This window comes from Podarcis raffonei, chromosome 8, assembly GCF_027172205.1.
Source record: "Podarcis raffonei isolate rPodRaf1 chromosome 8, rPodRaf1.pri, whole genome shotgun sequence".
NCBI classification, from domain to species: domain Eukaryota; kingdom Metazoa; phylum Chordata; class Lepidosauria; order Squamata; family Lacertidae; genus Podarcis; species Podarcis raffonei.
This window is the reverse complement of record NC_070609.1, coordinates 47,857,323-47,878,336: the sequence shown is the minus strand read 5'-3', so window position 1 is coordinate 47,878,336 and position 21,014 is coordinate 47,857,323. Positions and strand designations below refer to the sequence as shown.

At 42.6% G+C, this 21,014-nt stretch overlaps 1 protein-coding gene across 2 annotated transcripts in view; it reads right to left on the bottom strand.

Annotated features, from left to right (window-relative positions):
• Positions 1–21,014, bottom strand: part of NFAT5 (nuclear factor of activated T cells 5) — a 63,327-nt gene that overhangs the window by 40,960 nt on the left and 1,353 nt on the right. The window contains exon 1 of one of the 2 annotated variants that reach the window (XM_053399824.1): positions 11,506–12,053. The exons of the other annotated variant lie outside the window; for it this stretch is intronic. Within the exon in view, the coding sequence (XP_053255799.1) occupies positions 11,506–11,578 (73 nt within the window). The 5' untranslated portion in view covers positions 11,579–12,053. Of the gene's footprint in view, positions 1–11,505; positions 12,054–21,014 lie in introns of those variants that run through there. 2 annotated transcript variants of the gene reach the window in all.

Below are 21,014 nucleotides of genomic sequence, written 5' to 3'. Positions count from 1 at the left end.
CTTCTAGGCATTTTTCATGGTTAAAATATTCTCTGGATTCTAATCAATATTGTTTAAATATTTCCCCTAATAACTTAATTGTCCCTAAAATACAACTTTACATATATATTTTTGTATACTTGAATAAAATATGCTGATTTTCAGGATTTGCTGAATTGAACTAATTAGAGATTGGAATACAGAGAGGGGAGGTATGAGGAGGTCGGGAAAGTAAGTTTTATGAATATAGGGGATTGAAATTATATTTGTTGTTGTATGTGTTTTGTATGTATTTTTGTTGTTTCTGTTTGTTCTTTTGTTTTTTCTATTTTATATAAATCCTTAAAACTGTAATAAATATCTTATAAAAAAATATGCTGATTTTCTGAAACATTATTTCAACATTTTAAAAGTAATTAACTTATAAAAACATGTTTTGAACTAATTATATACAATATAGCAATGTAGTATCTTGTTGACCAACTTTTGCTGCTTTTATCATCTTGATAACTAGGCAGCTTTCTTCCTCCTATCACCACTACCCAAATGTCTGTTTTCCTATTCATTTCTTTTGGAACATACCACAGAGGTCTCCCTTAATGTGTGTTTTGGTATTGGTGCGGGTCCAATTGCGACTACGTGGAGATTTCTGGGTGCCAGTTTGGTGATTGACATCTCCATCGAGACAGCTGACTCGCACACAGTCCTCCATCATCACATCAAGGGAAGTAAGTACAGGTCTGAGTACGGATGTATTTGACTGTGCTACAGCGTTCCACCCAAATGGAACTCATAAACCACAGTTAAAAACCTCTGCCTTAGTCCACTGTTAATACAATTTCCATTTCCACAGTGTGAGTTTCTCCTTCTTGCATACTGGGATAAATGAATTGTTGTAAGAGCAAGCAATGTAGTTGAGATCATAGAATTGTAGATTTGTAGCACTGGAAGGGACACCGAGGGTCATCTAGTCCAACCTCCTGTCAAGCAGATATTCTGTGGTGGTGACTGCAACCTACATTTAAGGTGCCATTTCGTGCCCTGAGTTTTTAGCACTATCCCTTCTTCCTTTTGCCATTATTGAATTACATGTAAATTCTCCTTCTGAACTTGGTTTGGAAACAGAAGCAGAACTTCAGAGCCAAGAAATGCATGCTGTCCCAACAAGCATACTTTCATCTGATTCACCAATTCCAGGAATGAGGAGCCTTTGGTCCTCCAAATATTACTGAACTACAACTCCCATCAGCCCCATCAAGTTCAGCAACATTTGGAGGGCCAAAGGTTCCCCACACCTGAAATATACCTTCTCTCATTCTTATTATGAACTTCATCTGTAATTTTGATTTCTATGAAGGCCATACTGTAGAAAAACAAGGCCTAAGTTCAAAAGTAAGCAAACCATTCTGAACAAGATTGAGGTATTCAGGAGGTAATTTCCTTCCTCTGTATTAATGGAAAGAAATACAACAGGGCTGCCTTCAGATGTCTTTTAAAGATAGGACAGCTGCTTATTTCCTTCACATCTGAAGGGAGGGCATTCCACAGGGTGGGCACCACTATCGAGAACACCCTGTCTGGTTCCCTGTAACCTCACTTCTTGCAATGAGGGAACCGCCAGAAGGCCCTCGGCGCTGGATCTCAGTGTCCGGGCTTAATGATGGGGGTGGAGACGCTCCTTCAGGTATACAGGACCGAGGCCAATTTGTATCATATTGTATATGACAGATGGCCATCCAAAGGGAGTCCACCACCTCTCATATGAGTCTGTTCCACTGTCAAACCTGCTCTTACTGTCAGAAAGTCAGAATCTCCATTCTTATATCTTGAATTCATTAGTAATTTGAAAGCATTAAATCCATTATTTTCAAGCCAACAAACACAAGTTATCATGCAGAAACTTAACTTTCTTACTGTGCTTATGTAGGAAGACATGGTTTACTATTAACACACCCTAGTATGTATAAGGTTTTTACAGATACTTGAATGTTTACTCAAGAGTGTTAGTTGGAACAAACAAAGCTAACACTGGAATGTGCTATACTGTTCCAACCAAATATATACTAGGCACATGAAAAGGCACATGCAGAAGAAAAGCAGTACATCAATGGAAGCTTTTAAAACCTAAGGGGATTAACCTTTACCCCATCTTATGATATGCTGAACAGACTAACAACCTCAAAATTTTCATTCTAGAAATTCCTAGCCCTTGACACATTTTTATACTTCTTCTCTGCACCATGCACAATTATTTTTACTCAGCTGTGAATATTGGAAGTACCCTACCTAGTATTACAACTGAGACTTTGCTGCTACTGTGTAAAGAATCCAATTGTTTGAAAAATCATTTTAAATCGTGTAAAAAAAAAATCTAGCAATAACAGCTGGGATAAAAAATGGAAACAAAGTAAGAGGGAAATGGAGAAGCAGCATGGATTAGGTGCTATTATTATTATTATTATTATTATTATTATTATTATTATTATTATTACACCACCCATATGGCTAGGTTTCCCCAGCCACTCTGGGCAGCTCCCAACAGAATATTAAAAGCACGAGAAAACATCAAACATTAAAAACTTCCCTAAACAGGGCTGCCTTCAGATGTCTTCTAAAAGTCAGATAGTGTTTGTTTCGTTGACATCTGATGGGAGGGCGTTCCACAGGGCGGGCACCACTACTGAGAAGGCCCTCTGTCTGGTTCCCTGTAACCTCACTTCTTGCAGTGAGGGAATCACCAGAAGGCCCGCTGGACCTCAGTGTCTGGGTTGAATGATGGGGGCAGAGACGCTCCTTCAGGTATACTGGGCCGAGGCTATTTAGGGCTTTAAAGGTCAGTACCAACACTTTGAATTGTGCTCGGAAACGTACTGGGAGCCAATGTAGATCTTTCAGGACTGGTGTTATATGGTCTCTAGTTATATGCTAGAGCCCTGTTCAGTGAAGCGAGGCCACTAAAAGCCCAAGTCTGCTCCCCCTATGAACAGCAAATATGTTCATATTTGGCCCCTACAAAGCCACAAATGCTTTTCTCCAAACCACTGTTTTGCCTTTGGGTTGGTCTAATAACGGAACAGCCAGACAGCAACTCTCAGAGGGATTTCAGTTGCCAGTTTTAAACTTGAGAGAACAAGAAGCCCAGTGCCACCTGAGAGCATCTATTAAGCAACCACTAGAACCCTACCCAAGACCCTTTTGCTCTCTAGCAATTCCAGCACACCAGTTTTTCCTTCACCACTATGGATACTGGAACGGAAGAAATGAGAAAATTCTCATAAAGATCAGGACAGGTATCCAATGCTACACAGAGTAGATCCTTGAAGTTAATTGGCACAACAAACTTAGCTTCATTAATTTCAATGGGTGTACTCCTGAGTAGGATTTAGTTGGATACAACCACAGGTCCTCAGCAGATTCTGCAATTTGTGCTTCTCAACACAGATGCCTATTAATAGCATTTACTACTGCTCAGTCCTTGCCAGGTTACAGTCTCCTGTTCTGTAGTAAACACAGCCTACGTTAACAAGTCTATCAATGTAACTTTCCTGTTATGTCAAGACTTTTAGCTGGCTAATGATGACCATGGATACAGTGGTGTAGCTTTAGTATTTATCTTTAAAACTTTTTTTTTTAAATCAACCATAGTGTTACAAAAACTACTATTTGCTGTGGAATTAATTTTTTACTGTTATTTGTGAAAAGCAATAGTATGCAAAGAAATAAAAGCACCAGCAAGCTTGAAGGAATTGCAGGAACAGGTAAGAAAAAGAAGAGACCTGTAGCACTTTAAGACTAATAAATTTATTATTGCATAAGCTTTCATAAATAAATCTGCTAAATCTTTAAGGTACTATGGGAGTCTGTTTTTGCTGCAACAGAATAACGGCTCATAATCTGAAGTTTACACTCTGGATGGAGTTTATCCTGATACAAGATGTTGGTTAGCACTTCAGTCAGTGAACTTTATGCCATGCATCCCCCAAAACAGTTGTTTGTTTTTTTGGCTGGTGAGTTTTATAAGTTTCTTGGTCACCTGAACTTCCAGGAAAATTTACAAGCAAGTTTCTTTATCTATTTCCATCAGCTAGGCTTTTTATTTTTTAAAGAAACAATGCTAGCTCTACTCAGAGGAGACCTACTCAAATTAATTGATATTAGTTCCATTAATTTCAATGAGTCTACTCCAAATAGAAAGTAAGGAATCTATGTGGGATAGAAAACTGATCCCAAGTATTTATTCACCCCAGAGAAATCCAGGACAATACAACTCAGTTACAAACTAGTTTCAACCAAAACAGAAGAGGCAAGATCTATAGACCTCTCAAATGTAATCATTCTTAACACACCCTGTAAGCAATTTAGAATATAGGAGAGCTACAATATGCTAGCTACAGCCTGCAATGAATTCAGTTCAATATACCAAATATGTCAAAGTTGACTAAGAGGATAAACAAGATAAAGACAATGTTAGCACTCACTCTCTCTTGACTTCAACTATTATAATTAAGGAAAATTCGTGGGAGCTACAATTTATAAACAATTACAAGAATGAACAGATCTTTCTTTTTCTATTAAGTTTTCTTCTTTAAATTTCCCCGGAGACCCCCCAAAATACATTATTAAAACTTGTATTCCTGTACATACTGTATATAACAGTATACATATACATACATATATAGATCTTTGTTTCTATGGGTCTTTGCAAGTACCCATCACCCCTGCTAATGAACATAAATATTCTGTATAAAAGTAATGAAGATGTTACAACTCTTCTAAAATTTTAAGAGTTTAAACTTTACAAGTAAGAAGAGATTACTCTGATTTCTGGTGTTACTGCAGGGGAGAAGGAAGCCTGCCATCCACCTTGTAATGCAGCTGTCATACTCCCTACCAGATTTGAAATCAGTAACTTTTATTATTTCAAGACTTGACTAATACAAAAGCTATTGCATGGACTCAGAAAACCGTTTAGTTAAATGATTGATCGTGAAAATAATAATTCATGTATATTCAGAGTCCTGTGTTTTATTACAATTCTTATTTAAAAGCACCTAAAATTCTAGACACTGTACAAAAATCAAAAGGCATAGGCTCTGCCTATAGGTTTATAATTAACAGACATGACAACAAAAATCATTGAAAGAGAGGAGAAAAATAAGCAAATTTAGAAACAGTTCTTACATACAGTTTTAGAATTGTCATAAAGATTAGGTGGAATGTTCCCTAAAGGAGACAGTTCTAAGACAGGGGGAGCCAAGTTATACTTGGCCCCAGCCAGTTGGCTGTGTCACTTTTCACTTGCTGGGTGCAGGTGAAATGGCTGTTAATGAAGACAGTACAACGAAGAAACAGTAAAGTGTAAGAATATTATAATGTTTGCTAATTGAGAACAGTCTAGCCCAGTTTTTCCTAACTGGGGGCTATATGGCCCACTGGGACTCCCCAGGATATTTCGGGGGGGCCACAGGTGAAAACCACATAAATGGGGCCACAGCATGAGGCTAGGGGGCCACAGAGGAAAGTGAGAAGTGAAGGGGGGGATCATTTTTTAAAATCTGATTGGCTGGCTATCTGCTTGGCCAATCACAAGCGGGTATGTGGGTGCCCCACCAGGGCCTACTGCTCCTTTTTGCCACATGTGTGTCCTGGTTTGTTTCCAGCAGGAGAGGACAATAGCTGAGGCTCCCATTTAGACCAGTAGAGTCCGTGATCCAGAACCCCCAGGTTAGAAAACTGCAGTGGTGGAGTGGCAATGGGTAAGACTGGGGTGGATTTCACCCTGCTGCCAGTGCTGGGCCCAGTGGCAGCTTGGGCCTGACTCTGCAAGCTGCAGGGTGCAATCCACCCCAGCGCCTAGTGGATCAGGGCCTTCCGATGCTGCTGAGGGGTAGAGCCTGTCGGCAGTGTTGGCATGGCTCTGCAAGGTGCAGGGTGAAATCCACCCCAGTGCCTAGCCGAGCGGGGTCATCTGGCGCTACTGACTTGCATCTAGTAAATAACTAAGCGTCTACTCAGAAGAAAGCCACACTGAGTTCAGTGGGCCTTACTCCCAGGTAAGGGTGTGGGGGATTATAGTGTGCTATCACCCGGGGCCCCTCCGGATAACAAGATCTTTTTGCACCAGGTCAATAAGGACCACTTGCTTTTTAAAATTCTCCCATACTGTATATACAGCACTCCTTGTGTTCCTTTTAACTGTATCTATAGGTTTCCCCCTCTGTGTCAAATAACTGGGGTCAAATAAGTGTTGTTTATTTTTGTAATACATGGAAGATGGATCTCCCTTGGGATGTTCTGGACTCTCCTTCCTTGGAGGTTTCTAAGCAGAGGATGGATGGCCATCTGTTATGGATGCTTTAGCGGAGATTCCTACATTGCATGGAGTTGCACTAGAAAGATGACCCTGGGGTCCCTTCCAGCTCTATGATTCTATGTTTTTCTCCTTCAACAATATTTCGTTATGTTCCTATCATTTTATGTAATAGTATTTTGTAAAAAATTATAAATAGAACATGTTATATTCACAAACAAAACATTTAAATAGCTACCTTTCTACCGGTGGGATTGGGGGGGGGGCAGAACATCATATTTGTAGTGAATTTTTTTAAAAAAACTTATTGTGGGGGCACAGGAAGGAAACAAGGTTGGAAGGGGACCTCATTCGGAAAACGATGGTCTAGCCAACAAGAACTGAAAAATAACTGCTTAGACTACAACAAGTTTAAAATAAAATAAAGACCTCTGACATTTATAATCATTGATTATAAATCAGCACACTTTTAAAAAGAAAAAAGTAAGAGAACATTCTAAAATGCCTCAAAATAAGTAAATAAAGTTATTCACCAGAAAAGAAGAGACTGAGGAGATATGATAGCCATTTTCAAATATCTAATGGGCTGTCACATGGAAGATGGAGCAAGCTTGTTTTCTCCTGCTCCAGAGGCTAGGACCCAGTCCAATGGATTCAAGTTACAAGAAAGGAGATCTGAACTAAACATCAGGAAGAGCTGTTTGACAGTGGAAAGGACTCCTTCAAAAGGAGATGGACTCTCCTTCATTGGAGGCTTTTAAGCAGTGGTTGGGTGGTCATCTGTCATGGATGGTTTAGTTGAGATTCCTGCACTGCAGGGGGTTTGACTAGATGACCCACAGGGTCACTTCCAACTCTACAATTCTATGATTCTAAGACCTATGCAAAAGACCAACGAAAGCAATTACTCTAGAATGACAATGGTAGATTTCAAACCACAACTACAATAACCATGAGTGAATCAGCAAAAACCAATGAAGTTACTAGGAACTGTTGCCACTGCATAAGAGTAGAAAACACCCACCCACCCACACACACACACACACACACACAGCTGACACATATACCAAGGCAGCAATTCTATGAGACACGGTGGGACTTACTGCGGAGTAAGCATGCAGAAGATCACACTAAGTTTCCTGGGTACAGTAAATTAATACACTGCAGGCATATAGCATTAAATAATAATAATAATTATTATTATTATTATTATTATTATTATTATTATTATTATTACAGTATATACATCCAAGAACACCAAGTGTGAAACATAGTACTATACACATAGTTTAGTTTACTTTCTACTATTACAGACAAGGCAAACACATTCCAATCAAAGCAATTTCTTGTCTTGGCTTACTGCCACATCTCTTTTGACCCTTATCAGGAGCCTGCAACCCTCCTGCTATAATAAGTACAAAGATTTGACTCCACAAAAACAACAACTGAATTGCCAAGATCTTTTAGAAACTGCACTCAATTTGCCACAGCAAGGGTGAAATATAAATATGCAAAGGAAAAAACCACAAATATCACACAATTTTAGATTAAGTGATGTTCACAACTCTCAGATAACTCAAGGAAACCTCTCCTTGGTGAAGATTCAGCTATGACAGAATCGGTGACTGTAGCGTAAAATGTTTTATCTTAGTTTAGTTTAGGAAGTCATCTTTAATGGGTAGATCAATTAGCTAAAGCATTAGATGATTAATTGGTAGGAGGTTATTTTAATTTGTTCATTATTTAAAGCAACTTTTTCTGATGCATTACTACAAAAACAGCAAGGATAAAAAATGAAAGTAAATAACAAGGCTCTTTATGAAGGGTTGGTAATATGTAAATTTAAGTCAATGAAAATCAGTCATCTGATTCACAAACGATTTCCATCACTTTACAGTCTGCAAATAGGATTTAAAGTTTCTCCTTCTAAATAGTTTGAGATAATAGATTCATATGCTTCCAGTGTTGCTAAGTTATCTTTGATGACAAAGTTCACTTTTATTTTGCGTGACCGCTCTGCAGTTTTGAGCCACAGTAGGTTGTATCCAATGTTACTTCTACTCTTTGGTAAAACCAATAACATTGGGACAGTAATGCTAAGTAGCACCAAGCATTAAGGTCTGGTGTAGAGTCTCTGTTCATGATCCCAACTAGTGCTATTTTCCTAGAAAAAGAGGTGCCAAAACTCACCATGAACACCTCTTCTTTTCTCTTGGAATGACAATGGTGCCCACCAGAGAGCTGCTGGAACTGAGTTCCTGTGAGTTCCCCTGGAAAAAAGCCCTGGTGGGTTGTGGGTTTGAGCCCCATGATGAACAAAAGATTCCTGTATTGCAGGAGGTTAGACTAGATGACCCTCAGGATCCCTTCTAACTCTACATTCTATGATTTATGGAACCCTTCTCAATTGAGATCATAGAATTGTAGAGATACAACAATCCTTCACATCGGCTACTTTGAAATAGCAGGTAAAAACATACCCATTTGTTCAAGTCTTTGGAACTTGATGATGTTTGTGTTAGTTGTACTTGAAGTTTAGTGTTGTTTTTAGAATGGTTTTGTCTTGCATAATTTTCCTATATTCATGTTTATACTGTATTTTGTGTTGCAAACTGCCCTGAGCTCTGCTCTGGAAGAAGGTGGATATTAAAACTCTGAAACAAATAAATAAATACCTATTTTGTCACAGTAAAGAACAAACCTATTCTTTAGTTTCTGAATAGATATATAAAAATGTTAACATATTAGCTAGAGTTAGACAGTGTACACTAATCCACTGCCAATTTCACTACTTTGAGCTGCAGTTCTATACCTACTTTCTTGGGAGTAAGCTCAATTGAACATGATGGGACTTACTTTCAATGGGAAATGTATAGGATTGTATTATACTGTTAAAGAGATGTCTGTTGGGTCTGGGAAGAGGAGAGACAGGATTAGTATTTACCATTGTCCTGTCCAAAACTAGTTTTTCACAAGAAATCATTCTCGTCTGAGCACTTTCAGCCCGTTCAATCCTTTCTTTTCTAGCCTTGACTAATTTTTTTGTTTATACATTGAACGAAAATTGAAAACAAAATAAGCACTGGTTATAATCAAAGGCTTTATATACTTTTCCTAATCTAAATTTTACACAGACTTTTGACATATTTTGACAACAAAAGTCAGTATTACTAACTAGGCCATATTTTCCTTCTATCCCCCTCAATCATATGCCTCTAGTTTATTACCAAAAAGCGGGAGAGCACAAACAAGAACTGCATCTGCTGTCCCTGGGCCCCAGCGTTCTTCCACAATCTAACAATTGCTGTGTTCACTGTCATCCACACAGAAATGAATCTTCAAGGCCAGCCCTGGCTAAAGGAGAAGTTGACACATCCAACATGCTACAAGCTCCAAATATTGACAAGGCCAAGGGAAGCCCAACTATAGTTCCTACTTCTCATACTAGAAAACAGGAGAAATCCCATCCTGCTGAGGAAGCCAAGGAAAGCTTAATAAACACTTCATTCAAAGACTTGTCATGCTTCTTTTCCCTTCAATGCAAAAGTCAATCAATAACTCACACAGCTGCTGCATTTCTCTGAAAGCAGGGATTATTAGAACTTTTGTAATCCCACTCAGACAACCTCAGCAACTGCCCATACCCTTGCACATATTTTAAGAACCACAGACCTGCCCTTTTGCGAAAACGGAACAAAAAAGTGTCAAATCACATGTTGAAAATCCACAATTTAAGTGAACATTTAAGTGGACAAAAACCCATCATATAAATATAACAGTAAGGCCTATAGGAATACAAGTGGGCAATTGGCTGCCCTGGCTCCATATTTTCATTACACTGATTTATTTTAGCCTTGGGGGCCCATTCAGATATTAGTCTAACAGTGCAAGAAATGCTGTGAAGAAATATACTGAGTAAACCTGAAACATTGGTCTGAATACCCAACAAACCTATTTTGTCGCTCTAGATTTCACAAGACCATTGGAGAGTCTGACCTATTTTCCTTGGGGGCATGAATGGAAATAACTCCTGCATTTTGTGCAGAAAATGAGAAACTGAGTTGAATCAACCCTCTGTTTCGGGAGTTTATAATGCTTGCTTTGAGGCAACTGCAATATTTTTACATTTTAAAAAAGTCATGATCTAGTTGTACAAGCTGAACTTTAACATAATATCTTTTTCTCATACCATGTTAAAACAACCCGCTGGATTTCCATAAGTACACTGCTGTTTTCCTTTGAATTCTCTCTTTGTGTCTCTTGTGTGATAGGTGTAAAGGAGGGAGGGCAGTGTGGCAAGCTAATTGACCCTGGCCATTATTTTGAGGGCAAAATATTTTACAGGGTTGCTAGCCTTGCTTCAATGTTTGCTTCGTGTTTTCTCCCTTTTGGAGCTCCTTCAGAAGATGAACCAAGGGGTTACTAGGATCAAGGTGAAGTAAGGGAAAAGAAAAAATCTACCATTTCTATCTCTTTCCTCCTAGCAGGCCAACATTTACGACTTCCCCACTTAACTCCTGCATTTTCAGGCCAACTCTCTGTGGCATGCTACACTGGGCCCAATACCATAGCTGGCTGCGACAGACTCATGATCATTTGTTTTTCACAATTTGTTCATCTACAGAAGTAGGAACAAGGAGAGGCAGCATCAACCTGCATTCAGCAATGTAGGGTGCCTTGAGCTCCTTGAAAGAAAGGCAGGATAGAAACGTAACAGGCTGGTAAACAGACCTACTGATGGCAGGAAAGAACGGAAGAAGATGGGAAATTCAGAAGAATAAAAGTGACACTTTGAGAACGGGGCCCTATTTAGAAACACTCTCTCGGTTCAACGAAACATGACGGTTTTGGACCTTACTTGTGAACCGCCAAAAAGGATGCTAATCTGGCAATTGATAGACAGCGAATTAAAGTAAGGGACACTGCCTCTGAGCACGTGTAGAGCGCAGCCCCGCCCCCACCCGAAAAGTGACCTTATTAACGGCGACTGCGCCCCTTCCTCACCTTGGTCGAGCGCGGGGGGGGGGGCAGCAGCCCCTCCCCGTCCCTCCCGAGCGGCCTCCTTCTCGCACACGCCCCACAGGGTCGGGACAAATTCCTGAGAAACAACGGTGATCGAGCGAGCGAGGAGGCCGCTCCGGAGTCCAGAGTCGTCGATGCAACGCGGCGGCGCTCTTTTCCTCCCACCGCCCCCCTGAGGCCCACCAGAGACTCACCCTTGGAGTAGAGGGACTTAGGGGACTCGAGGTCGAGGTCGGCGCTGAGGAGAGAGATGAAGTCCGAGGGCATCGCAGCTCCGCGGCCCGGCCGGGGGGAGGTGGCGGCGGTGGGGGGGCGGGACGGGGGGGAAGTGGCGGCGGTGGGGGGCACGGACGGATGGACGCCGCAGCGGTTGCTGACCACAGGCAAGGGGAGCGGAGGGGGCTGTGCTGCGGCGGCGGGAGGCGGGACCAGGGACAGAGGAGGCGCGGGCCGGGCTCTTATTCAGCCACCGCCGCTCCTGACAGGAATTCGGTGCCTGTAGCCCAGCAGGACCGCCCCCTCTCCGTTGACACTGCGCATGCGTCTCCCGGCTCTCGAGCCACGGCGACGGTGAAAAAGAGAGAGGAAAACACAAAAAACCAACGGGAAAAGGAGGCGCATGCGCAAGGCCTCAGACCGCGGGCGTGGGGGGGAGGCGGCGGGGCAGCGGCAACAGGCGACGCAAAATGGACGTTGTGCGCGTTTGCGCCGTGCTCGGCAAACAAGTGCCCTCAAGCCTTCGACGCGTGCGAGCGGCTCGCGTAAACGAACCAGAGGCGGCTTTAATGCGCATGTGCCAGTTCTTGTATGGACAGGGGCCTCGCGCAGTCGATTCGAGGGTGGTTTCTGCGCCTGCGCTACAGGGGATATTCGCGAGAGAGAGGCCTCTTTGTCAGAGTGGAGGGAGGTGGCTGTACAGCTTCCTTTTCAGCTCGGGGGAAGAGCAAAGAAGAGTCAAGGCAATCTCTTAGGAAGAGTGAGGAACTGTAGGCTGTGTCGTAGTCGCCGGCTTTTTTTTTTTTGTAATTGCTACTTTTGTTTTAACTGGCGTGCTTGATCACTGGTGCGTTGTATTTATTTCGCATCTACTGACCAAAAGATGAGGACAGAAATATTTAAGGAGAGGAAGAATTAAGAGGTCCTCTTCTGCGTCAGTTTTCAGAAGGGTATTGCTCTTTTCCAGGCTGCAGGGGGAAAACAGCTACGCCACCGCCAAACACCGAATGTCCTGTGTTCCCTTTGACTTCAAGCACCCTTGCCTTGAGTGGTTCTATATCACATTTATTATGGCAGAAGCTTTTGCAGGCTGTGCTGTCTGACCATTTGTGCTCCACTAGTCCATCTATCTTTAAGGTGCCACAAGGCTGTTTTCGGTGAAGGAAGGTTGCTCCGTGGCAGGCAGCACCACCTTTGCATGCACAAGAACAGAGGCTGAAGTCCCAGTTTAAAAAATCATAATTAAATAGCAAGTTACAGGGAAAGTCCACTCCCGTTGGAAACCACGGAGATCTGTTGCTGCACTGGGCTTAAATGGCCTTATAGTGCAATGTGTTCATAGAGTGGCTTCTGCCTGCCCCTGCCTTCTGAATCTCAGGTCCTTATAATTTATTTATTTTCTTTAAAAAAAACCCTGGGGCTTCAGCCTCTGCCATTGTGTATGCAAAGGTGTACCCTATAAGGAAACATGGAGACTATAAAATGACAGGAGGTGAAGTGCAAGCACTAGAGGGGAAAGGTGCAGAGGCCCCACTCTCAATAGGCAAGTTCTTGAGAATCAGAATGTACAATTATGAGTTTTCTGTTCCCTCTTGTACCACGGAAGCCATAGGATAATTAAGGGGGGGCTCTCCCAATTAGTTCACAGTGGGGAAAGCCAGATGTATCTCCTCAGTATGTTGCCTACGTAAAGGAGTAATAGTAACATATCGATTACATAATAGCTTACCCTGCCCTTGAGTGGACTACAGTCAAAGATCAGAATACTGTACAATAAAACATGTGAACCTATAACCTAAAATAACTTGGAGAAGGCAGCAAAAGCAATAAAACAAAAGCATAAAACCATCAGCAGACATAAAATAGACTAACATTAAAAGGTCATGGAAAACAAAAAGGTATTTGGTGCTAAACTGACATCCAGATGACTCACAGGTGAGCCTCTCTGGAGAGACCTTCAGCAACTAAGGGTCCACCACTGAGAAGGCCCTTTCCTCAAGAGCCACCCATCACACCGCAGCAGAGAGAACCTGGAGAATGGCCTTCACTAAAGATCTTTATGTATAGAGAGGCCCAACTGGAGACAGCTGATACTTTGAAAAATGCAGGCAAGCCATCAAGAAGGTGGAAGTTGTCATACTGGGTTTGAGTAATACTTCATGCAGGTAAACAACATGACAGTTGTTGACTCCATATTCTGAAGCCAGAGTCACTTCTCTTCCACCATCACCAGTGATTGTTTTATGTTTTTGACCCTGTTCTACATGTCTGAATCTTCTGGATTTCTGTTTTATTTTCTCTTTATATGCTTTCTGTATTTTTATATTTCAGATTAACTGGTTTCAGGTTGTGGTTTTGTTTTAATATATTGCTTGTTTTAGACAGTAAACTGCTCAAAGATTTTTGAAATGATAAAGGTAAAAGGTAAAGGTACCCCTGCCCATACGGGCCAGTCTTGACAGACTCTAGGGTTGTGCGCCCCTCTCACTTGAGAGGCCGGGGGCCAGCGCTGTCCGGAGACACTTCCAGGTCACGTGGCCAGCGTGACAAGCTGCATCTGGCGAGCCAGAGCCGCACACGGAAACACCGTTTACCTTCCCGCTAGTAAGCGGTCCCTATTTATCTACTTGCACCCGGGAGTGCTTTCGAACTGCTAGGTTGGCAGGCGCTGGGACCGAACAACAGGAGCGCACCCCGCCACGAGGATTCGAACCGCCGACCTTTCAATCGGCAAGCCCTAGGCGCTGAAATGATAAGCAGTATGTAAATTCTTTTTAAAGAAATAAGAATAGTGCAAACACTGAAAAACAACCGTATACTATTGTTTACTTTGGTATGCAAGTATTATTAAATCAGGTCCAAACCATCCTATTGGGTCTGGCCAAGAATAGGGATATAGACAGGTTTCCTATCATGAGCACCACCACTTGTCAGGTGAAGGAAGTGGCTTTTGGAGAAAGTGAGGGGGATGTGCATTCCAACTTCCCCCAGGACGTCAGCTATGCCAGCCCTTGTCTGTTTAAACCGCAGACAGGAGATGACTACAAACCACATACTCTGTATGGTTGAGTCACATGTGCACACACATACTTTCTGTGTGTGACAAGAGGCACCTCCTTTGTCTAATTTCCTGCACTTCTAGTTCAGTTCCAGAGTACAGAAAAAGTTCGTGTGGGTATGCAAACCATCTAAAATGTGAATGTGTTAAGTCTCCTAGCTGTCTTGATTCTTGCCATTCTGGAATCTACTTTTTCCTCACCAAATCCTTGGCCTCAATTACACCCAACACAGCCATGAATCTACTGCATTCCAGTTAAGTACCACAGGGAAAATATTTCTTCTTATCAGTTGTGAATTTTGCCATTATTCATTTTCTGCAAATGTTCCCATGATTGTAGGAGATAATCAGTTTTCTTCATGCCATTCTTCTCTCCACCCCACTTGTTCTTTCTAAAAGAAACAAATCCAATCTTTCCAATCTGCCTTCATTCAGAAGGCTTTTCATTTTTGTTGCCCTTTTTCTCAGCCTCCTCCGCACTTTGGGAGGCTGCATTTCCCCCCAGCTTTCCTCTTCATCCTCGATCGCTTGTTCTTAAGCTTAGACATACACACAAAAATTGTGTCTGTAACTGAGAGAAAGAAACAAATGCTACAGCACACACAATAAAACAACTTGATGCCATTCTAACACTGCTGACATTACTTTCTCCTGAAAGCTGTTTAGAGAGTCCATTTTTAATGCCATTTTAATCTTTGTTGTGGAATATTTTACATTGTCTTAGATTAGTGACATTCCCATGTTCCCATGAGGGATGCCAGTCTTGTATGTTTCTAACCCTGCTCCAAACACCCATTTCAACATGCTGATGAGGATCAGGACTGGACGGGACTGTTAGACATCACTTTTTATCATTAAAAACCTCAAGTTATTCTAAATTGTTAAGCAGGTAAGGGAAATGTGCCATACTCACTGGGGCTGATAGTTCAGCAACATTTGGAGGGCCAAAGGTCCCCCACACCTGGTGTAAACAGTACTAAACTAGACGGACCAATGACCTGATTCAGAATAGGAAAAGTTTCCTCTGTTCCATTTTAATTGCTTTTCAGAAACATTACAATCCTATTTATATAATTATTAGCAAGTACATATAAGATAAAACCAAGAGCAACTTGAATGTTTGCCTTATGATGGAAATAGTGCATGCATGTCATACAAAAGGCAGGAAATTAATTGGGATGAGCCAATTAACAATTTAAGCCAGTCGTTATTTTAATCAAATTGTGGGGGGAGAGAATAAGCAGGTGTTTCCTTAATATACCACTAGCTGGAGCGAGGCAGTTGATTATTTTCCAATAGTAATTGGAAAATAATGTGCATCTGTCAACTGCTCCAGTGACCCCAGGCCATGCTGGCACTTCCTGACTTGTTGCTAAGCTTGGCAGGGCCTTTGTTGTGTTGCCGCCTTTTCCCCTCGTGGCATCCTTAGAGGAAGGACAGTGGTGGACTTGTGAGACAAAGCTAACAATGCCTTTGTGCAGAACCCAAAGAGCTGCTGCTATAGTTCTGTGTACAGTGTTTTTTTCTTTTTTATAAAAACCCTACATCTATGGAGATCACCTACTACAGTACTGTGTGTTCTCTATTGCTAGAACTTGACGCGAAGAGTGGGGTGTCAGTTCTTTTGTGATGAGCGGTCAAGAGCCTTCCAGGAATAGAGATGCGTTTACACAAAATGCTGCTTCCATTTTACGATCCTTAGCAGTCTTTTAACCTTCACTGAGGGAGGAATTAAAGCAGGTGTGGGGACCCTCAGACCAAGGGAATCCAAATTCAGCCTAGCAGAACTATTCCCATTTGTCATCATCATTATTATTATATTGCCTTCCATATCTGTACATGGTATATATGAAACATATATCTTGGTAATATACAGAATAACACAAATATTATTTTTTTAAAAAATACAAAATGGACGCTTGTGGCAGAGATGTATTCATCCAGGTGGGAAGGCTTGTCAGAATAAAAATATCACCAGTTTCTGGAAAAGTGCAGATAGTGAGCACCTGTTGCCTCTCAATAAAAATGCTGTTCCACAGAACAGTGGCACCCACACTGAAAGCCCTGCTAGTGTTCTAACTTTGAGGTGCAACATGTGGAAGTGCCTTTACCATGGGTGTGTCACACTAGCCAGGAAATAATTTATGTAATTAAATTTTGAATCGGTCAAGTACAAAAACTGATGATAGTGCTATACCTTTCAAGTGCCCAAAAGCGCTTCTCTCTCACTCTCCCCCTCCTTCTGTCTTGCCACCCACTTACCCTTCCCCCCCCCAAGTCCCTATTTCCCTTCCCTATTTTCCTAGAACAGCTTGGACCAGCTTTCCCAAAACTTGTGCCCTCCCAATGCTTTGGACTACTAAGTCCCAGCCAGCATGGGAGTTGTAGTCCAAAACATGTGGAGGGTATCAGATTTAGAAAAACTGCTATCATAATTGTATTCCTTAAGGTCCCCAGGATCCTTGGAGCTGCAGGTTGTCTCGTTTTGTTAGGGACCACCTGGCGGGACTTTCACCAGTTGAGCTTAGGCACCCATATCATATCAGGACCTGTGTGCTAGTCTGCTTTTCTTAGCATAGCCTTTCCTACCTACAGCTCCTAAGATTTTCTCAAAGGTAGTGGTTTCCTTGCCTACACTTCGTCTTCTCCTTTTTGCTCTCCTGGCTTGCCACTAATTCTTCCCTAGTTTCACTTTCCTTGCTCTGTAGCCTGTCTGTGGCTTATAAAACCCTCAAATAGCTGCATTTTCTTGCTCTCTCTTATTCTATATCCCTGGGACTTTTCTCTGATGTTCCAGCGCATCTAAGTAATGCTCCAGAGCTGCCACCATCCCATCACCTCTGCCCCCCCCCTGTATATTTATTTCAGCTGGCCTCAGTCCATTATACAGTAGCTGTGGAAATGCATACCATTTTCATAACCAAGGGCAATATTCTCCTCACGACAGCGTTATCAGCTGCCTTTAAACAGTGTTTTATTGAAGCAGGCCTTTAAAAGTTTTGTAATACCATAAAGACGGGTCCCTACCACCACCACCACCAGCAACAGTCTTTTAAAGATCTCATTTACTGCTTTTTACACCCCCAGTTGTGGTTTCCTGGTTCCTGGTTCGGACATGGAAAGCATACAGTAAAATCCTTAAGTGGCAACAGAAGCACCAGTCAATATAAAACAGGCAGTAAATGAGCCACACTGGGGCCTTTGGCCTCCTCTCTTCCCCACTGACTGGAATTGCTTGCACAAGGCTAGTGCAAGATGCCCCTTGCACAAAGAAAGTCCTCCCACAAGCCAGGGAGGGTTTCCTGCCCACTCACTAGGATTGTTGGATAAGACCCTCCTGATTTGCAGAGGTGGTCAGAAGGAGGAACTTCTCTGGGGAAGCCCCCTTCCTGTAGAACCATATCCCCTCTGAATAGAGGCCAGCATCTACATCAGAAGTGGGGAAGCTCAGGCCTTGAGGCCAAATGCAACCCTCCATTTGGCCCTTTGGACAGCACCCAAGCCACAGCCCCCTCCAGCTGTGTTCAGCTGGAAGGTGTCCTTGAACTGTGTTAATGCCTCTTGCATACCTGGGTGGAGGATGCCTTAAACCAGGGCTTTTCAACCAGTGTCCTGTGGCACCCTTGAATGATGGTCAGGGGTGCTACGGGCCTCTGTCCCTCTTGCCTCCTCTCCATCCCCTGGTGCCCTCTTGGGTCTCTGCCTCCCAAAGGCTTGTGTGGCTGTTTGTTGCAGCCGCCCTGGCTACAAGCTCGCCAGGTGAATGGTGCCGCTGGGGCTGGTCAGGGGGTGCTTCCCAGGCCCCTGTGGGGCACTGTGAAGAGGCACCTCTCTTTTAGCTCAGGGACCAAGGGCGGCAGCAGTGGCTCCCCAGAGGACTCCCAAGGAGAGAAGAGAGGAGGCTGAGGGAACACTCCACAAGGGAGGGTGTTTGAAAAAGGGTGAGGTGCTGTCAGCTCAGCAGGCAAGGGGTGACACAACTGGGCTCCTGAGCCCCACAGGTTGCCACGGAAAGAATGTAGTTGGTCAAGGGAGCCGTGGACCCAAAAAGGTTGAAAACCTCAGCCTTAAACCATAAGCCCATTGGGACAGGTACTGTCCATTTAACTCTGTGCAGGGTCATGTGAACTACCAACCCTGTATTAAAATAACTTTTATTTTTATTAAATCATAGAATTGTAGAGTGTGATGGGACCCTAAGGATCATCTAGTCCAACCCCCTGCAATGCAGGAATATACAGCTGTCCCATACAGGGATCAAACCTGCAACCTTGGCATTATCAGCACCATGCTCTAACAAACTGAGCTATGTGATATTATTTACAGTGGTATCTCTGGATGCGAATGGGATCCATTCTGGAGCCCCGTTCGCATCCTGAAGCAAATGTAAGCCGCGACTGCGCGGTCGCGTTTCGCCACTTCCGCGCATGCGCATGACATCATTTTGAGCGTCTGCGCATGTGTGAACAACAAAACCCAGAAGTCACGCGCTCCATTACTTCCGGGTCACCGCGGAGTGCAACCCAAAAATATTTAAGCTGAAGCATATTCATCCCGAGGTATGACTACTTAGTAACAATATTTGTATGCCATCCCATAAGGTAATGTTCTTCCAAGTTCTTCTTGTTGTTGTTGTTGTTGTTGCTGCTGCTGCTGCCGCTGCTGCTGCTGTTTACTTACTGGAGAAACACCTTTGCAAGCATTCATCTTTGCTATAGCCCTGTGAGACTGACCAAGCAAGAGGATGCTGGGGTGTAACACATGATTCAAGGGCTGTGTCCCAAGTTTGTTGCAACAAATTCTGGAATGTACCTCTTGGACTCATTGCTGCCCTCTCTAAAAAAAATCTCTGCCACCCCAGGATACTGACCTTGAGTTGCATATGCAGACAAACAATGCTGACACCACAGCCACATAGTTTCAATACCCTTTTCACAATGGCCCTCTCAAAGTAGGTTAGACAGAGAGTGAGCTTTCTGGTTGAACCAGGATGTGAACCCAGGTCTTCTCACTCTAAAGTTCTACACTCAGTCCTTGCACCATAGTGGCTGTCTTTGAACCTGAGCATCAAAACAGGGAAATGCCAGGCCTCGCTAACTCTTCCCAAGATATTTTGCATGAGCTCACACACTTCTTAGTACTTGTGTCTGAGGTTATAGTACCAGCTGTTCCTAGCCATGCCTTACAGATTAGCAATAAATACAAAGTTGAGGTGCACAGGGACCTTTGTCATAGTAAAAAGTGCCCCTGTTTCTCTTAAGGAATCAAGAAAGTTGCCACAATGTGCACCCCCCCAAAAAAAAATGTTGAATACAAACAGACACGTACAGAAGAGTTTGAGGACATTGCCTTTATTAGAAAAAGCTCTGAAGGTCGAGAGAATGCATTCAGGTGACGGAACAGAGAGGAGAGAAATATGTATTTTGGAGGCAGGGGATTAGAGAAGAAGCTGTTTTATATAGTACTCCCTTATTACAGCCTTTGTTGTTCCTGGAAATATTCTGGTATTATAAAATAAGGTGCCAGATTGTCTCAATTCTGTGATTTGTTTCAGTTAGGGGTTTTGTTGATTGTTACATAGCAGCTATGATGGAATATTTCAGAGACCCTGAATAATGTGGAAAGAGAAGGTTTTCAGCTCAACATACCCACTGCCTGTTCTCACTCTCATTTGTTTATGACAGTCCCACCCACCCAACCAAAAATAAAAACATATTAAAAATTACAGGACTAGCATCATATAACTTTTGCACTCCAATTACTCACAGCTCAGTCCTATCAAGCTGCATTAATCAAATGATGAGACCAGAAATCAAATCTGTTCTACCCCATGACTCTCCGGAGTTTAGCTACAGCCATGTTAAAAATGATAACAGAACTTCAAGAACTATCCACATGTGCTTTGTAAGATCTAATATTCAACTACAAAATGGTCTGAAATCCATGCATATGTCAGTTACTCCACTGTGGATAAAATCACCCCTGAACAGGTAACCTGACTCTGAAACTACTTGGTGCTCCACAGGCCATTGGCTACATCTAAATTTTAAACAATATCAGAGCTTGGAATTTCCCTCCTCTACATATCAGGAAAATGTTCAGTTTTGCTAGCGTGAAAGAGAACACCAACCTGCAATCCTCTCCCTAGTAAGCAAATAGATTGGTGGGGTGTGGGGAGTGACTTTCAGAATATAATAGAATGGGGTGGACCACAGACCCCCATCAAATGCTATTGCTATAACTACCAAATCTCTTGAGGACATGCAGGGCTATAGCACTCCTTTGCAAGATTGCATTTCTAATTAAAAGTGTAAAGTTGCTGGTTGAAGATCTTTTGCTAAGGCTCATGCAGTCAGAACCGTATTCAACAAATCTGACTTCCAGGTAGATACGCCTTGGACAGCAGTTGTCATGTGCTACAAGTTACTC